The following is a 14,641-nucleotide window of genomic DNA, read 5'->3' on the forward strand; positions in this document are numbered from 1 at the left end:
CATTGTTTTCATAATATACAACACAAACATATATAGGGTTGCTTTATAAAATACGATGAGGAATTAAAGCTAAAGTAAAAGTTACAGAAAAAAGCATTGAGACAACTTGTTTGTTATGATCACAAGAGTTTAGATTCTGTACCGATAACTATCATCTGCATGAAAAGAATTCTTATGAGGCTATCTGCATATTAAAAAACAATGTAAGTAGTGAATTGTGCTATTAAATGTCTGAATCCTAATATCCAACATATCTAGAAGTTTTTAAATATTCCCTATGCTGAAATTGATTACATTTAATTGGACAAATTAAACTATAGATAAAACAGAGAATATATAAGCCCATGTGAACTAAGAAAAGTACCACAGTTTCCTGACTCCCTCTCACTACTTTTTGCTTCTCACTATTTCTCTTTCTCAGTGTGTGCCTCTCCTTGTCTCATCATCTCCCTCCCTCCCTCCCTCCTCCTCCTGTTCCTTCTCCTCCTGCTCCTTCTCCTCCTCCTTCCTCTCTCTCTCTCTCTCTAATACACACACACACACACACACACACACACACACACACACACAAACACATACCACCCAATATTCATAATCATGTCAAGTGGGAGTTTAGTTTTGAGCTGATAAGTCTCCTGACTGTGTCCTTTACATCTTTATTTCTAAGGCTATAGATAAGGGGGTTCAGCATGGGGATCATGACTGTATAAAGAGCAGTGGCCACTTTCACAAAGAGCCGTGAGCTGTTTGAGTTGGGGACACAATATAGTAGGAGAATGATCCCATGAAAGATTGTTATGGCAGTCAGGTGTGAAGTGCATGTGGAAAAGGCTTTTCGTAGTCCTCCTTTGGAAGGCATCTTTATAATAGTAACAACTATGAACACATATGAGGCTAAAGTGATCAAGACACTAGAAGATTCACTAACTATAGAAATGACTAAGCATGTTATCTGGCTAAAGGAGGAGTCAGAGCAAGATACAGAGATGACAGCAGAGTACTCACAGCCAAAGTGATTGATGATGCCATATTCACAATAGGAGAGTTGCAAAAGAGTATATATGAGTATCACAGCACATAGTCCACCAATCATGTAAGTCCCAGCTACTAGCAAAGCACAGAACTGAAAAGGCATTACAACTGTGTAGAGTAGGGGATTACAAACAGCCACAAACCTGTCATAGGCCATCACTGCTAACATGAACATTTCTGTAATCACGAATGTACAAATAAAGAAAAATTGAATCATGCATCCTTTGAAAGAAATGGTCCTATCTTCCATGATCAAGATCTGTAAAAGTTTGGGTGTAAATACACTAGAATAACATATATCCAGAAATGAAAGATGGCTAAGGAAAAAGTACATGGGTGTGTGAAGTTTAGGATTGATCTTTATAACCACAAGTATGCCCAGGTTCCCCATCAATGTCACTGAGTAGATGGCCAAGAACAGAAGAAAGAGAGGTATTTGGAGCTGTGGATATTCTGAGAAACCGACCAAGATGAATGTGGTCGCAGAAGTCTGGTTTGTCACTTCAGAGGCCATCACTTTTCATATTATAAAAGAGGAAGAAGAGAAAAGTGAAACTGAATAGAACTTGAGAGAGTGGAGCAGTAGAAACTCATGTGAGGCTCACCATAAATCATGAAGTCAGATGTGAACATATTCCATTTGAGAGTGATCTGTCTTGCTTTGGGTTCTTATGTGGCCAGTCAGTGATTAGCGATTTAGGACAATGTCCTTTGTTCTTCACAATTGTATTTATCTCATCTGCAATTAAAAGGTAGTACTCATCAGTATCATTCTATATGAGTTGTGTTTATATGAATGTGTGAATGATATATCCATTTATTTGATGCTAGAGTACATCATGATAAAATATCATTATAGTCATAAGAAATATAATGCAAGGTTTTGTAAGCACTGAGAAGATTGCAGTGGCCATTAGTTCAAGTTAGAGAATGTCCGCACAAACCAAATACCCAAATATGGTTACAAATGCCAAATCCCTGACACGAAGTGGAAGAATACTGGAAAAGTCTTCAAAATTTCACATTTCTTACATTTATGAAATTTTTTATTCATTGTGCTCATATATTGAAAGAAGACATTGATAGCTATTTGTTGGCAATTAGAAACAAAAATAAACACTTTAGCATTAAAAATGTAAGAATATATTTTAATAAAAATACATAATATTTAATTTAAAATAAGTGTAAATGCTTTAGTCATGTGTGCAACTGAAGAACATGAGGCAAAATGATTCATATGTAAAGTTAAATAATGAGATTGTTTCATATATTCCTCAAAGATATTAAATAATAATTGCAAGGGCTTATGTCGTGCATGTAGAGGACTGGCACATCTTTTTATCTTTCCCTAACAACAAATAACTTACCTTAATCCTAGTCACTATTATATTCTATATATACGCAATGTATACGATCATACTGCCAGTGGTATTGGGATTTATGGGACTTATGTGAATTTCGGTCAGTCATATGTGTTGAGAAAATCTTATCTATGAACTTATATTACTTCTACTGTCTTGAAACTATACAATTTGAGGTTTCTCACAATAATCTGCTACCACTATAGATAATTTTGATAAAACCATTATATACATAAATGATCTTCAATAGCCATTGGAGAAAGAACACCCAGAATATTTACAACATATGTTAATTAAATGATTTAAGTAAATTTTCTGATCTCAAAACAGGACAAAGCATATTGAAAATAAATGGATTCCAAATGATTTACATTTTTTGTATTCTCTCTTCATTAACAAATTTTCCACTATTTTCTCTGTAGTTAAATTTCTCATAACTAAAGAACCTTTTTTAATGTTTTGACTATAGAATCCTAACCATTGACTACATTTAAATTTACATTAAATACTTCATAGAATATTGAATTTCTTACTATTATTATAGACATTGATTCATAATAAGTTTTTAACGAGTCTCATGTTTTGAGTGTCATTGAATAATTATAATTCTAATGTATTTCCACTTATATTTACAAATATTTCAAGCCTCAATGCCCAATATTCCATTTAATTAAAGAAATAGCTTTACACTTGTTCTTGTTTCTGTCTTTTCCTTACTTTACCACCTGATCTCTATTTTTTTTTTTTGCTTTTTTTACTTGTTTTCTCACACAAGATAATTTGTTTCTCAGAATACTTAAACAACTTTCTTCATCAGCTCTGCATCTTGAATTAGTGTAGGAGCATTATGAGGCTAAATACAGGTAGCCCTGCATTCAGGATTGAGATGCAGAAAATTCATGAATTTGAGGCAATTACATACAAATACTAAGAATATCTTGATACAAGAAGAAAAACATAGTTAATTTTATTATTTGGTACAGATAAATAAACTTCCATTGTTTATATATATATACTACATTTTATTGTTGAGGAGCACATAGGTATATCTCTTTTCTAAGGAAATATTAAAATAGCTCAAGTATAATTAGAGCATTATAAATTGTGCCCAGAGTTCAAAACAAATAGTACATTTTAAAAAACAATTTAATATATAGGAACAACCAGAAAACCTTTAGCTGTTCATGCTCTAAGTGAATATGTCAATCATGTCATTTTCTAGTTCTGAGAATAATATAAAGTACAATAAAAATTATAAAAATTTAATTAAGATTCCTAAAAAAAATCATTGTTAAAATTATATTATGGTGGTAAGGTTCTGTATAGTAACTAAGATGTCCTTTGAAGTTGATAAAGAAGATAACAAAGAACCTTGGTAGATTGTTACAGGGAATAAATCATGCTGATTTTATAGCATTTAAAAATGAAACGTAAGAGACATGTAGAGCTATATCTTGTCTCGTTTTAGAACAAGGATTAAGAGTCACTTTTGTATCTATATGTGCATTGATGCTTCCCCTAATGCCAGTGTTAAAGCAACAGATTTTAATATTTTCCAATAACACTCTAGAGCTTAATGATTATCCTGTTTACTGATGTGGCTATAGGAAAGTACTCCACATCAATGATCACCAAATCAAAGAGATAAGACTATGTGCCTCTGTGCTCTTCTTTCTTTGTCAGTACCAACTTCATGTCATTTTGATTAAGGGTTCTTTACTCTCTTCTTATCAAATAATCCATGTTTTTTTAATTGTAAGGACACTAATTTCCCCAAGCTTCATATGATTTTATAAAATTCACAAATTAATACTGCTTTGCACACACTACAATATATTATTTAAGAAGCACAAAATTCAAACTATCATGATCATTTTTATCAGTATGCTTTAAAAACAGAACAGAAAAAAAAACAAGGTCCCTTTATATAGCTTTAAACTATATGTTAGTTTAAAACTTACAAAATTCTACCTGCCTGTGCTTCCCAAGTGCTTAGATAAAAGGCATGAACAAATAAAGTAAAAATAGTTCATGATTTTGAAAAATTACATGGAGGAGTTCAAGAGAGTGCTTGGAAAAAGTAAAGAAAAATAAAGTAAAATAAATGCAATCATTGAGTGACGTTTCAAAATGCCCACGGTGACTTTTAGAGGTATTTTAATTTTATATCCTCTGGGGAAAATAATGTTTGATGGTTTATATTCTGTTTTTTAGACAAGTCTTATACACAGCTCTTCTAAGAAATCTGCTTTGTCCATATTAATCTCACCATTTTTATTACTGCTCCATTTTTCTTTGCAACTATTATATTGTTTTATATAACCTGTTTTATATGTTGTGTTATTTTTAGTGGAAATATCTTGTGTTCTTTATACTCACTAAACTCATGAGGATGAGGGAATTATTTGATTACTTTTCAGCAGAGTAACATAGTATTAACAAAACAATTTTAAAATCATTAGAGTGGAAAGGAACAAAAAACTTCAAATTTAACACTCAAATATGTATCACTAAATAAAGGAGGAGTTTATCATTCTTTTTCAGCTCACATGAGATTATCCTTCCTTCTAGTATGTGTAGATCCTGTGTACATCTACAGACTGAAAACATAGAGAACTCACCAAAATAGTGGCATTCCTGGTATCCAATTTTTGATAATGTTGTTAATATAATCAATAAACCACATGTACTGTTTACCTCAAAATTTTTCTTTGCTTTTGAGTGCTTTATAATCTTTCCAACTACAGTATCAACAAACGAAATAGAATTCAACAGAGTACACAAATACTAATATTTAATGACTGGGACCTCTTTGTAAAGAACAAAGAAGAGTCATGCAGAAGGCTGAAACCTGGAAATTTATTTCGTGATATTATTCATCGTTTAATCTGTAAGTGCTTGACACTAGAGACATAAACCCTGAGGAATCCAAACTGCTTGTTTTCACAAAGCATGCAGAAATAATTAAAGGAAATCTCCACTGAAAATAAAATTTCATCTCAATAATTTTTATTAGGCTCTCTCATGACATGATAAATTCTAACCCTATATAGATAATATATTTTAAAGTCAAGGAAAGAATAATAAATATATAATATTTATTCTAATATATTAACATAATGAAATTTTATATGGTTTTGCATTTCATGATCACTGATACATGACTGAGAAGTAGACATGATATATGTAAAAGCATGAAACTTTCCTGCCAAAGATATATTGATTAGGAATTTTATACTAAGTATGTATTCAACTAGCACTTCATTGGTTTAGTAAGCATTGTCATCATTCTATATATCCATTTATGCTTATCAGAACAAGAAATGAAGTATAATGATTATATTTTAAGTATTCATGTTGTTTACCTTTCATGGAAACCTGCTGATAAAGGGGTTAGGAGCTTCTGTTCATTAGTCGGGTACGCATATCTGCATCTCACTCTTTCAGCTGATTGTTGGATCTTTTGGAGGGCAGTCATGATAGGTTCATTTTTGTCAATGCCCTATAGCCTCACTGATGTTGTCATATCTTGAGGCCTCCCTTTGATTTGGATCCCTCTTTGGGCCTGTTACTGTGCCTTCTTTTCCACCGGACCCCTGAGATCTCTCAGACACTGGTTTACCAATCAGGCAGTATATACCAGCTGAGATGAGGCCCCCAACATTTATACCACACAGGACTCCTCGGTCTTAGTTCAGTTAGGGAAGATCCACCTTACCCTCAAGAAATTGGAGGCCCCAGGAAGTATAAAGGTCTGGTGGGGTGGGTAGAGTATGGACCTCCGTTCAGAGACATGGGTCGGGAGGTGGTATGGGATGTGGAACTGTCCAGGGGGGGACGTTTGTGGAATGGTAGGGAATAAAATCTGGAGTGTAAAGATAAATAAAAAAAGAAAATTTAAAAAAAGAAAAAAAAACAAAAAACAAAAAAATTTGAGAGACAGGCTCCAGTCAGGAAAACAGACCAACACCAAATGCTTCATTTCTTTCTCCCCTGATCCAAATCCAATAATTCAGGCTCAGCACTAACTCGGTAGCAGAGTATTTATTGTAGCAGGATCGTCTCACATTATCTCTAGCAGATCTCACAGAGTTTTCCCTCCTAATGTTCCTACCCTGGTGCTTTGTTCTACCCCCAAACTCCCTCAGTCACTCCCTGCTAACATATAGGCCAATCCACATAGGGAAGAGGAGAATATTCTTAAGCCCACTAGGACAGGAAAGACATGATGAGAAGAAGAGCATTAGCACAGGAACTAACACCAAAAGTCAATATGGGACATTCCACTACCTGAGGACCCAGCTGTACCTCTCTTGGGCGTATACCCAAAAGATGCTCCAACATACAAAAAAGACACATGCTCCACTATGTTCATAGCAGCCTTATTTATAGTAGCCAGAAGCTGGAAAGAACCCAGATGCTCTTCAATAGAGGAATGGATTCAAAAGGGTGGTACATCTACACAATGGAGTACTATTCAGCTATCAAAAACAATGACTTCATGAAATTCATAGGCAAATGGAATGAACTAGAAAATATCATCCTGAGTGAGGTAACTCAATCACAGAAAAACACACTTGGTATGTACTCATTGATAAGTGGATATTAGCCAAAAAGCTCGAATTACCCAAGATACAATCCACAGACCACAGGAAGCTCAAGAAGAATGACCAAAATGCTGATGTTCCCACTCCTTCTTAAAAAGTGAAAAATATAAACATAGGAAGGGATATGTAAGCAAAGTTTAGAGGAGTGACTCAAGGAATGGTTCTTCACAGCCTGCCTAACATGAGGCCCATATATATACAGCCATAAAACCTAGATAAGATTGATGAAGCTAAAAAATTCAGGCTGAAGAGCAATCAGAAAACAAAAGGAGATCAAAGGGATACGGATTGGAAAGAAAGAAGTTAAAATATCACTATTTGCAGGTGATATGATAATATATTTAAGTGATCCCAAAAGTTCCACCAGAGAACTACTAAAGCTGATAAACAACTACAGCAAAGTGGCTGGGTATAAAATTAACTCAAATAAATCAGTAGCCTTCCTCTACACAAAAGAGAAACAAGCCGAGAAAGAAATTAGGGAAATGACACCCTTCATAATAGTCCCAAATAATAAAAAATACCTCTGTGTGATTTTAACCAAGTAAGTGAAAGATCTGTATGATAAGAACTTTAAGATTCTGAAAAAAGAAATTTAAGAAGATCTCAGAAGATGGAAAATTTTCCCATGCTCATGGACTGGCAGGATTAATATAGTAAAAATGGCCATTTTACCAAAAGCAATCTACAGATTCAATGCAATCCCATCAAAATTCCAAGCCAATTCAGAGAGTTAGACAGACAATTTTCAAATTCATCTGGAATAACAAAAAAAAAACAAAAAAACAGGATAACTAAAACTATTCTCAACAATAAAAGGACGTCCTGGGGAATCAGTATCCCTGATCTCAAGCAGTATGATAGAGAAATAGTGATTAAAAACTGTATGGTATTGGTACAGAGACAGGCAGATAGACCAGTGGAATAGAATTGAAGACCCAAAAATGAACTCACATACTTATGGTCACTTGATTTTTGACAAAGGAGTCAAAACCATCCAATGGAAAAAAGATAGTATTTTCAGCAAATGGTGCTGGTTCAACTGGAGGTCAGCGTGTAGAAAAAATGCAGATCAATCCATGATTATCACCCTGTACAAAACTTACATCCATGTGGATCAAAGAACTCCACATCAAATCAGATATACTCAAACTAATAGAAAAACGGTGGGGAAGAATCTCGAACGCATGAGCACTGGAGAAAATTTCCTGAACAAAACACCAATGGCTTATGCTCTAAGATCAAGAATCATCAAATGGGATCTCATAAAACTGCAAAGCATCTATAAGGCAAAGGACACTGTTGTTAGGACAAAACAGCAACCAACAGATTGGGAAAAGATCTTTACCCATCCTACAACAGATATAGGGCTTATACCCAAAATATACAAAGAACTCATGACATTAGACTGCAGAGAGACAAGTACCCCTGTTAAAAAATGGGGTTCTTAGCTAAAAAAGAGTTCACAGCTGAGGAATGCTGAATGGCTGAAAAACACCTAAAGAAATGTTCAACATCTTTAGTCATAGAGGAATTGCAAATCAAAACAACCCTGAGATTTCACCTCACAACAGTCAGAATGGCTAAGATCAAAAACTCTGATGACAGCAGATGCTGGTGAAGATGTGGAGAAAGAGGAGCACCCCTCCATTGTTGGTGGGATTGCAGACTGTTACATCCATTCTGGCAATCAGTCTGGAGGTTCCTCAGAAAATTGGACATTGTGTTACCAAAGGAGCCAGCTATACATCTCTTGGGCATATACCCAAAAGATGCTGCAACATACAACAAAGACACATGCTCCACTATGTTCATAGCAGCCTTATTTATAATAGCCAGAAGCTGGAAAGAACCCAGATGCCCTTCAACAGAGGAATGGATGCAGAAAATGTGGTACATCTACACTATAGAATACTACTAAGTTATCAAAAACAATAACTTTACGAAATTCATAGGCAAATGGATGGAACTTGAAAATATCATATTTAGTGAGATAATCCAATCACAGAAAAACACACATGGTATGCACTCACTGATAAGTGGATATTAGCACAAATGCTCAAATTACCCTAGATGCACAGAACACATGAAACCTAAGAAGGATGACCAAAATGCAGATGCTTCACTCCTTCTTTAAAGGAGAAAAAGAATACCCTTGGGAATGAATAGGGAGGCAAAATTTAGAACAGAGGCTGAAGGGATGCCCATTCAGAGCCTGCCCCACATATGGTCCATACATATACAGCCACCAAACTTGATAAGATAGATGAAGCAAAGAAGTGCAGGCTGACAGGAACCGGATGTAGATCTCTCCTGAGAGACACAGCCAGAATATAGCAAATACATAGGCAAATGACAGCAGCAAACCACTGAACTGAGAATGGGACCAAGTTGAAGGAATCAGAGAAAGAACTGAAAGAGCTTGAAGGGGCTTGAGACCCCATATGAACAACAATGCCAACCAACTAGAGGTTCCAGAGACTAAGCCACTACCCAGAGTATACATGGACTGACCCATGGCTCCAACCTCATAGGTAGCAATGAATAGCCTAGTAAGAGCACCAGTGGAAGGGGAAGCCCTTGGTCCTGCCAAGACTGAATCCCCAGTGAATGTGATTGTTGAGGAAAGGGCGGTAAGGCGGGAGGATGAGGATGGGAACACCCATATTGAAGGGGAGGGGGAGGGGTCAGGGGGATGTTTGCCTGGAAACCTGAAAAGGTAATGACAATTGAAATGTAAATAAGAAATACCCAATTTAATAAAGATGGAGAAAAAAAGGATGTAAAACTTCTGCAGTTCACCAAATATTAAAAAATAAAATAAAATGCAGGCTGAAATGGACTGGATATAGATATCTCCTGAGAGACGCATCCAAATCATATCCAATACAGAATTTGATACTAGCAGCAAACCAGTGAACTGAGAACAGGACTCCCTTGGGGGTAATTAGAGAAAGTATTGAAAGAGTTGAAGGAAATTGCAATCCCATAAAAACAACATGCCAACCAACCAGAGCTTCCAGGGACAAAATCACTACAGAAAGAGTATACATGGACTGACCCAGGGCTCCAATTGCTTATGTGGCAGAGAATAGTCTTGTTGGGGCACCAATGGAAGGAAAAGCCCTTGGTCTTGCCACGGTTGGACCCTCACTGCAGGGGAATATGGGGGATGTATAGGGGGAATATCTGTATGGGGAGGGGGAGGGGAGGGAATGGGGGCTATGGACAGGTAACTGATAAGGGGAAAAGTCTTTGAAATGTAAGTAAATAAAAATATAGTAAAAAAATTAAAAAAAGATACTTCAGATACTGGAAATCAGATTGGAAATGATGGGACAGTTTATTTTTAATTCACTTTACATTCAGATCTCTGTGCCCCCTCTAGATCTCCCTTTCCATCCCTCCTTCTCTTCTTCTCAGAGAGAGTGGTTCCCACCCTCGGTTTACCCCACCTGAGCTCATGAAATCTCTTCGGGGCTGGATATTTCTCCTTCAGAGACCAGGAAAGATATCCAAGTTAGAGGAACAGGTTACACAGACAAACCATGACCTTTTTTTATTGGTTATTTTATTTATTTACATTTCAAATGTTATCCACATTCCCATTTCCCTTTCAACAAACTTGCTATTCCATCCCTCATCTCCCTGCCTCTTAAGGGTGAATCTCCCATCTGTCTACCCACCCCTGCCTCAGTGCCCTAGTATTCCCCTACCCAGGGTCATCTAGCCTCCACAAAACCAAGGGGATCCCCTCCCAGTGATGTCTGATAAGGCAACTCTCTTTAGCTATATATTGAGTTGGATCCATAGGTGCCCCCATGTGAACTCTTTGGTTGGTGATTTAGTCCCTGGGAGCTTTGGGAGGTCTGATTGGTTGATATTTTTGTTCTTCCTATAAGGTTGCAAATCCCTTCACCTCCTACAGACAAACAAGAACTTTAGGGATAGTCCCCACTCCAGTTGATCACAAGACCAAATTGTACATCTTCTACATATATTCAGGGTGCCTTGGTATGTTCTTTTGTTGGTGTTTCAGTCTCTGAGAGCACCCAAGGGTTCAGGTTAGTTGTCTCTGTTGAACTTCTTGTGGAGTTTCTATCTCTTTAGGGGTCTTCAATCCTTACTCAGCACACCTTTAATTCCTGCACTTGGAAGCAGAGGCAACACATATCTAAGAGTTCAAAGTCAATGTTGTCTACAAAGCAAGTTTGAGGATAGACAAGGCTACCTAGGATCTGTGTTAAACAGAACAAAACAGACACTGGCAATACTCCCTATCATTCTGCTCAGAAATAAAATGTATATGTTCCTAAAGTTCTTTTATTTTAATGATGATAGAGAGTAAATAAATGATATTTTTGTGAATTTTTTTCACACATACACTACAAATTTCTAACAACAGTGCCAGCTTCGTAAGAAGGTCAGCACGCCTATAAATTTTCAGAAATGATACTAGATATGTATTATTGATGAGGCTAAAAACTAAATTAATGTTAAATCTTGATAATGTGATTGTAGTAGCTATTCTAACAGAAGACACGTTAAGATAAAATCTACTTTAGTGATACAAATCTTATCACTGAAACAATTAGGAAAGACAAAGAAACAAATAATATATCATCTTTGGTCCATCGATGAAGTAGATTCACATATAATTAACCTTTTAGTAATAGACTCAGGGACAGAATGCACAATCCAAGATACGAATTAGTAATATGATTTTGTGTCATGGAAGCATTAATTTATGTGCTAATAGAATAAAGTGGAGCAAGTATTGATATCTTTTTGCCTCAATGTTTAAACGTAGAATGTTGTTATCATGAATTGGTAAGAAATAGAGATAGTTGTTTGGAATTATTGGCTTTCTTAATATGAGACATTGTTTCATATTATAAAACACAAACACATATTGGATTGCTTTATAATATAAAATAAAGAATTAAAGCAAAATTAATAGTTATAGAACAAAGCATTGAGACAACTCGTGAGTTATGACCACAAGAGTTTAGATTCTTTACCAATAACTATCCTCTGCATGAAAATAATTCTTATAAGGCTAACTACATATTAAAAAGTAATGTAAGTAATGAATTGTGCTTTTAAAAATCTGAATCCTAATACCCACCATATCTAGACATTTTTAAATATTCCCTATGCTGAAACTGGTTACATTTATTTGGTCAAATTACATTATACATAAAATAAATAACATATAATCCCTTGTGAACTAAGAAAAGTTACACATTCTTCTCACCCTCTCTCACCTCTCTTTGCTTCTCACTATGTCTCTGTCTCAGTGTGTGCCTCTCCTTCTCTCTCTCTCTCTCTCTCTCTCTCTCTCTCTCTCTCTCTCTCTCTCTCTCTCTCTCTCATACACATGAATATGCACACACACAGATAAAAACACACACTGAACTGTACTCATAACCATGTCGAGTGGGAGTTTAGTTTTGAGCTGATGAGTCTCCTGACGGTATCCTTCACATCCTTATTTCTGAAGCTATAGATAAGGGGGTTCAGCATGGGGATCATGACTGTATAAAGAACAGTGGCCACTTTGACAAAGAGCTGTGAGCTGTTTGAGTTGGGGACACAATATAGGAGGAGGAGGATACCATGAAAGATTGTTATAGCAGTCAGGTGGGAAGTACATGTGGAAAAGGCTTTCTGTAGTCCTCCTTTGGAAGGCATCTTTATAATAGTGACAACTATGAACACATATGAGGCTAGCGTGACCAAGACACTAGAAGATTCACTAAATATAGAAATGACTAAGCATGTTATCTGGCTAAAGGAGGAGTCAGAGCAAGATACAGAGATGACAGCAGAGTACTCACAGCCAAAGTGATTGATGATGCCATATTCACAATAGGAGAGTTGCAAAAGAGTATATATGAGTATCACAGCACATAGTCCACCAATCATGTAAGTCCCAGCTACTAGCAAAGCACAGAACTGAAAAGGCATTACAACTGTGTAGAGTGGGGGATTACAAACAGCCACAAACCTGTCATAGGCCATCACTGCTAACATGAACATTTCTGTAATCACGAATGTACAAATAAAAAAAATTGAATCATGCATCCTTTGAAAGAAATGGTCCTATCTTCCATGATCAAGATCTGTAAAAAGTTTGGGTGTAAATACACTAGAATAACATATATCCAGAAATGAAAGATGGCTAAGGAAAAAAGTACATGGGTGTGTGAAGTTTAGGATCCTTATAACCACAAGTATGCCAGGTTCCCCATCAAAAAGTCACTGAGTAGATGGCCAAGAACAGAAGAAAGAGAGGTATTTGGAGCTGTGGATATTCTGAGAACCCGACAAAGATGAATGTGGTCACAGAAGTCTGGTTTGTCACTTCAGAGACCATCACTTTTCATATTATAAAAGAGGAAGAAGAGAAAAGTGAAACTGAATAGAACTTGAGAGGGTGGAGCAGTAGAAACTCATGAGAGGCTCACCATAAATCATGAAGTCAGATGTGAACATATTCCATTTGTGAGTGATCTGCCTTGTTTTAGGTTCTTATGGCCTGTCAGTGATTAGTGATTTAGGACAATGTCCTTTGTTGGTCACAATTGTATTCATCTCATCTGTAATTAAAAAGTAGTACTCATCAGTATCATTCTATATGAGTTGTGTTTATATGACTGTATAAATGATATATCCATTTATTTGATGCTAGAGTACATCATGATAAAATATCATTATAGTCATAAGAAATATAATGCAAGATTTTGCAAGCACAGAGATGATTGCAGTGGCCATTAGTTCAAGTTAGAGCATGTCAGCACAAACTAAATATCCAACATATGGTTAGAAATGCTAAATCCCTGACATGAAGTGGAAGAATACTGGAAAAGTCTTCCAATTTTCACATTTCTTACCTTTATCAAATTTTTTATTCATTGTGTTCATATATTGAAAGAGGACATTGATAGCTATTTGTTGGCAATTAGAAACAAAAATAAACACTTTACCATTAAAAAGGTAAGAATCTATTATTTTGCCTTTCAAAACACTATTTTTTTTAATTTGCATCATATTGTTTTTTCTTCTCCATCTTTATTAAATTGGGTATTTCTTATTTACATTTCAATTGTCATTCCCTTTCCAGGTTTCCATGACACCATCCCCCTAACCTCTCCCCCTCCACTTCTATATGGGTGTTCCCCCCTAATTCTACCCCCGTTGCCGCCCTCCTCCCAAGAATCCCGTTCATTAGGGGTCCAGCCTTGGCAGGACTAAGGGCTCCCCCTTTGACCGGTGCCCTTACTAGGCTATTCATTGCTACCTATGCATTTGGTGCCTAGGGTCAGTCCATGTATAGTCTTTGGGTAGTGGTTTGTCCCTGGAAGCTCTGGTTGGTTGGCATTGTTGTTCATATGGGGTCTCAAGCCCCTTCAGCTCTTTCAGTCCATTCTCTGATTCCTTCAACGGGGGTCCCATTCTCAGTTCAGTGGTTTGCTTCTGGCATTCGCATATGTATTTGCTGTTTTCTGACTTTGTCTCTCAGGAAAGATCTACATCCGGTTCCTGTCAGCCTGCACTTCTTTGCTTCGCCCATTTTATCTAGTTTAGTGGCTGTGTGTGTATGGGCCACATATGGGGCAAGCTCTGAATGAGCGTTCC

At 36.2% G+C, this 14,641-nt stretch overlaps 1 protein-coding gene and 1 pseudogene across 1 annotated transcript; both read right to left on the bottom strand.

Moving 5' to 3' along the window:
- Window positions 1–595: 595 nt before the first annotated feature.
- LOC116900388 (olfactory receptor 5D18-like) lies at window positions 596–1,546 on the bottom strand. Its single transcript, XM_032902135.1, has one exon. It carries the CDS (start codon window positions 1,544–1,546, stop codon window positions 596–598), a length of 951 nt encoding a protein of 316 aa, XP_032758026.1.
- A 10,878-nt stretch (window positions 1,547–12,424) lies between these two features.
- LOC116900389 lies at window positions 12,425–13,379 on the bottom strand (annotated as a pseudogene).
- Window positions 13,380–14,641: the final 1,262 nt, after the last annotated feature.

Source organism: Rattus rattus, chromosome 5 (genome assembly GCF_011064425.1).
Source record: "Rattus rattus isolate New Zealand chromosome 5, Rrattus_CSIRO_v1, whole genome shotgun sequence".
NCBI classification, from domain to species: domain Eukaryota; kingdom Metazoa; phylum Chordata; class Mammalia; order Rodentia; family Muridae; genus Rattus; species Rattus rattus.

Bases quoted from the DNA above. Each gene is read 5' to 3' on its own strand.
- LOC116900388 (XM_032902135.1), bottom strand. From the start codon at position 1,546: ATGGCCTCTGAAGTGACAAACCAGACTTCTGCGACCACATTCATCTTG.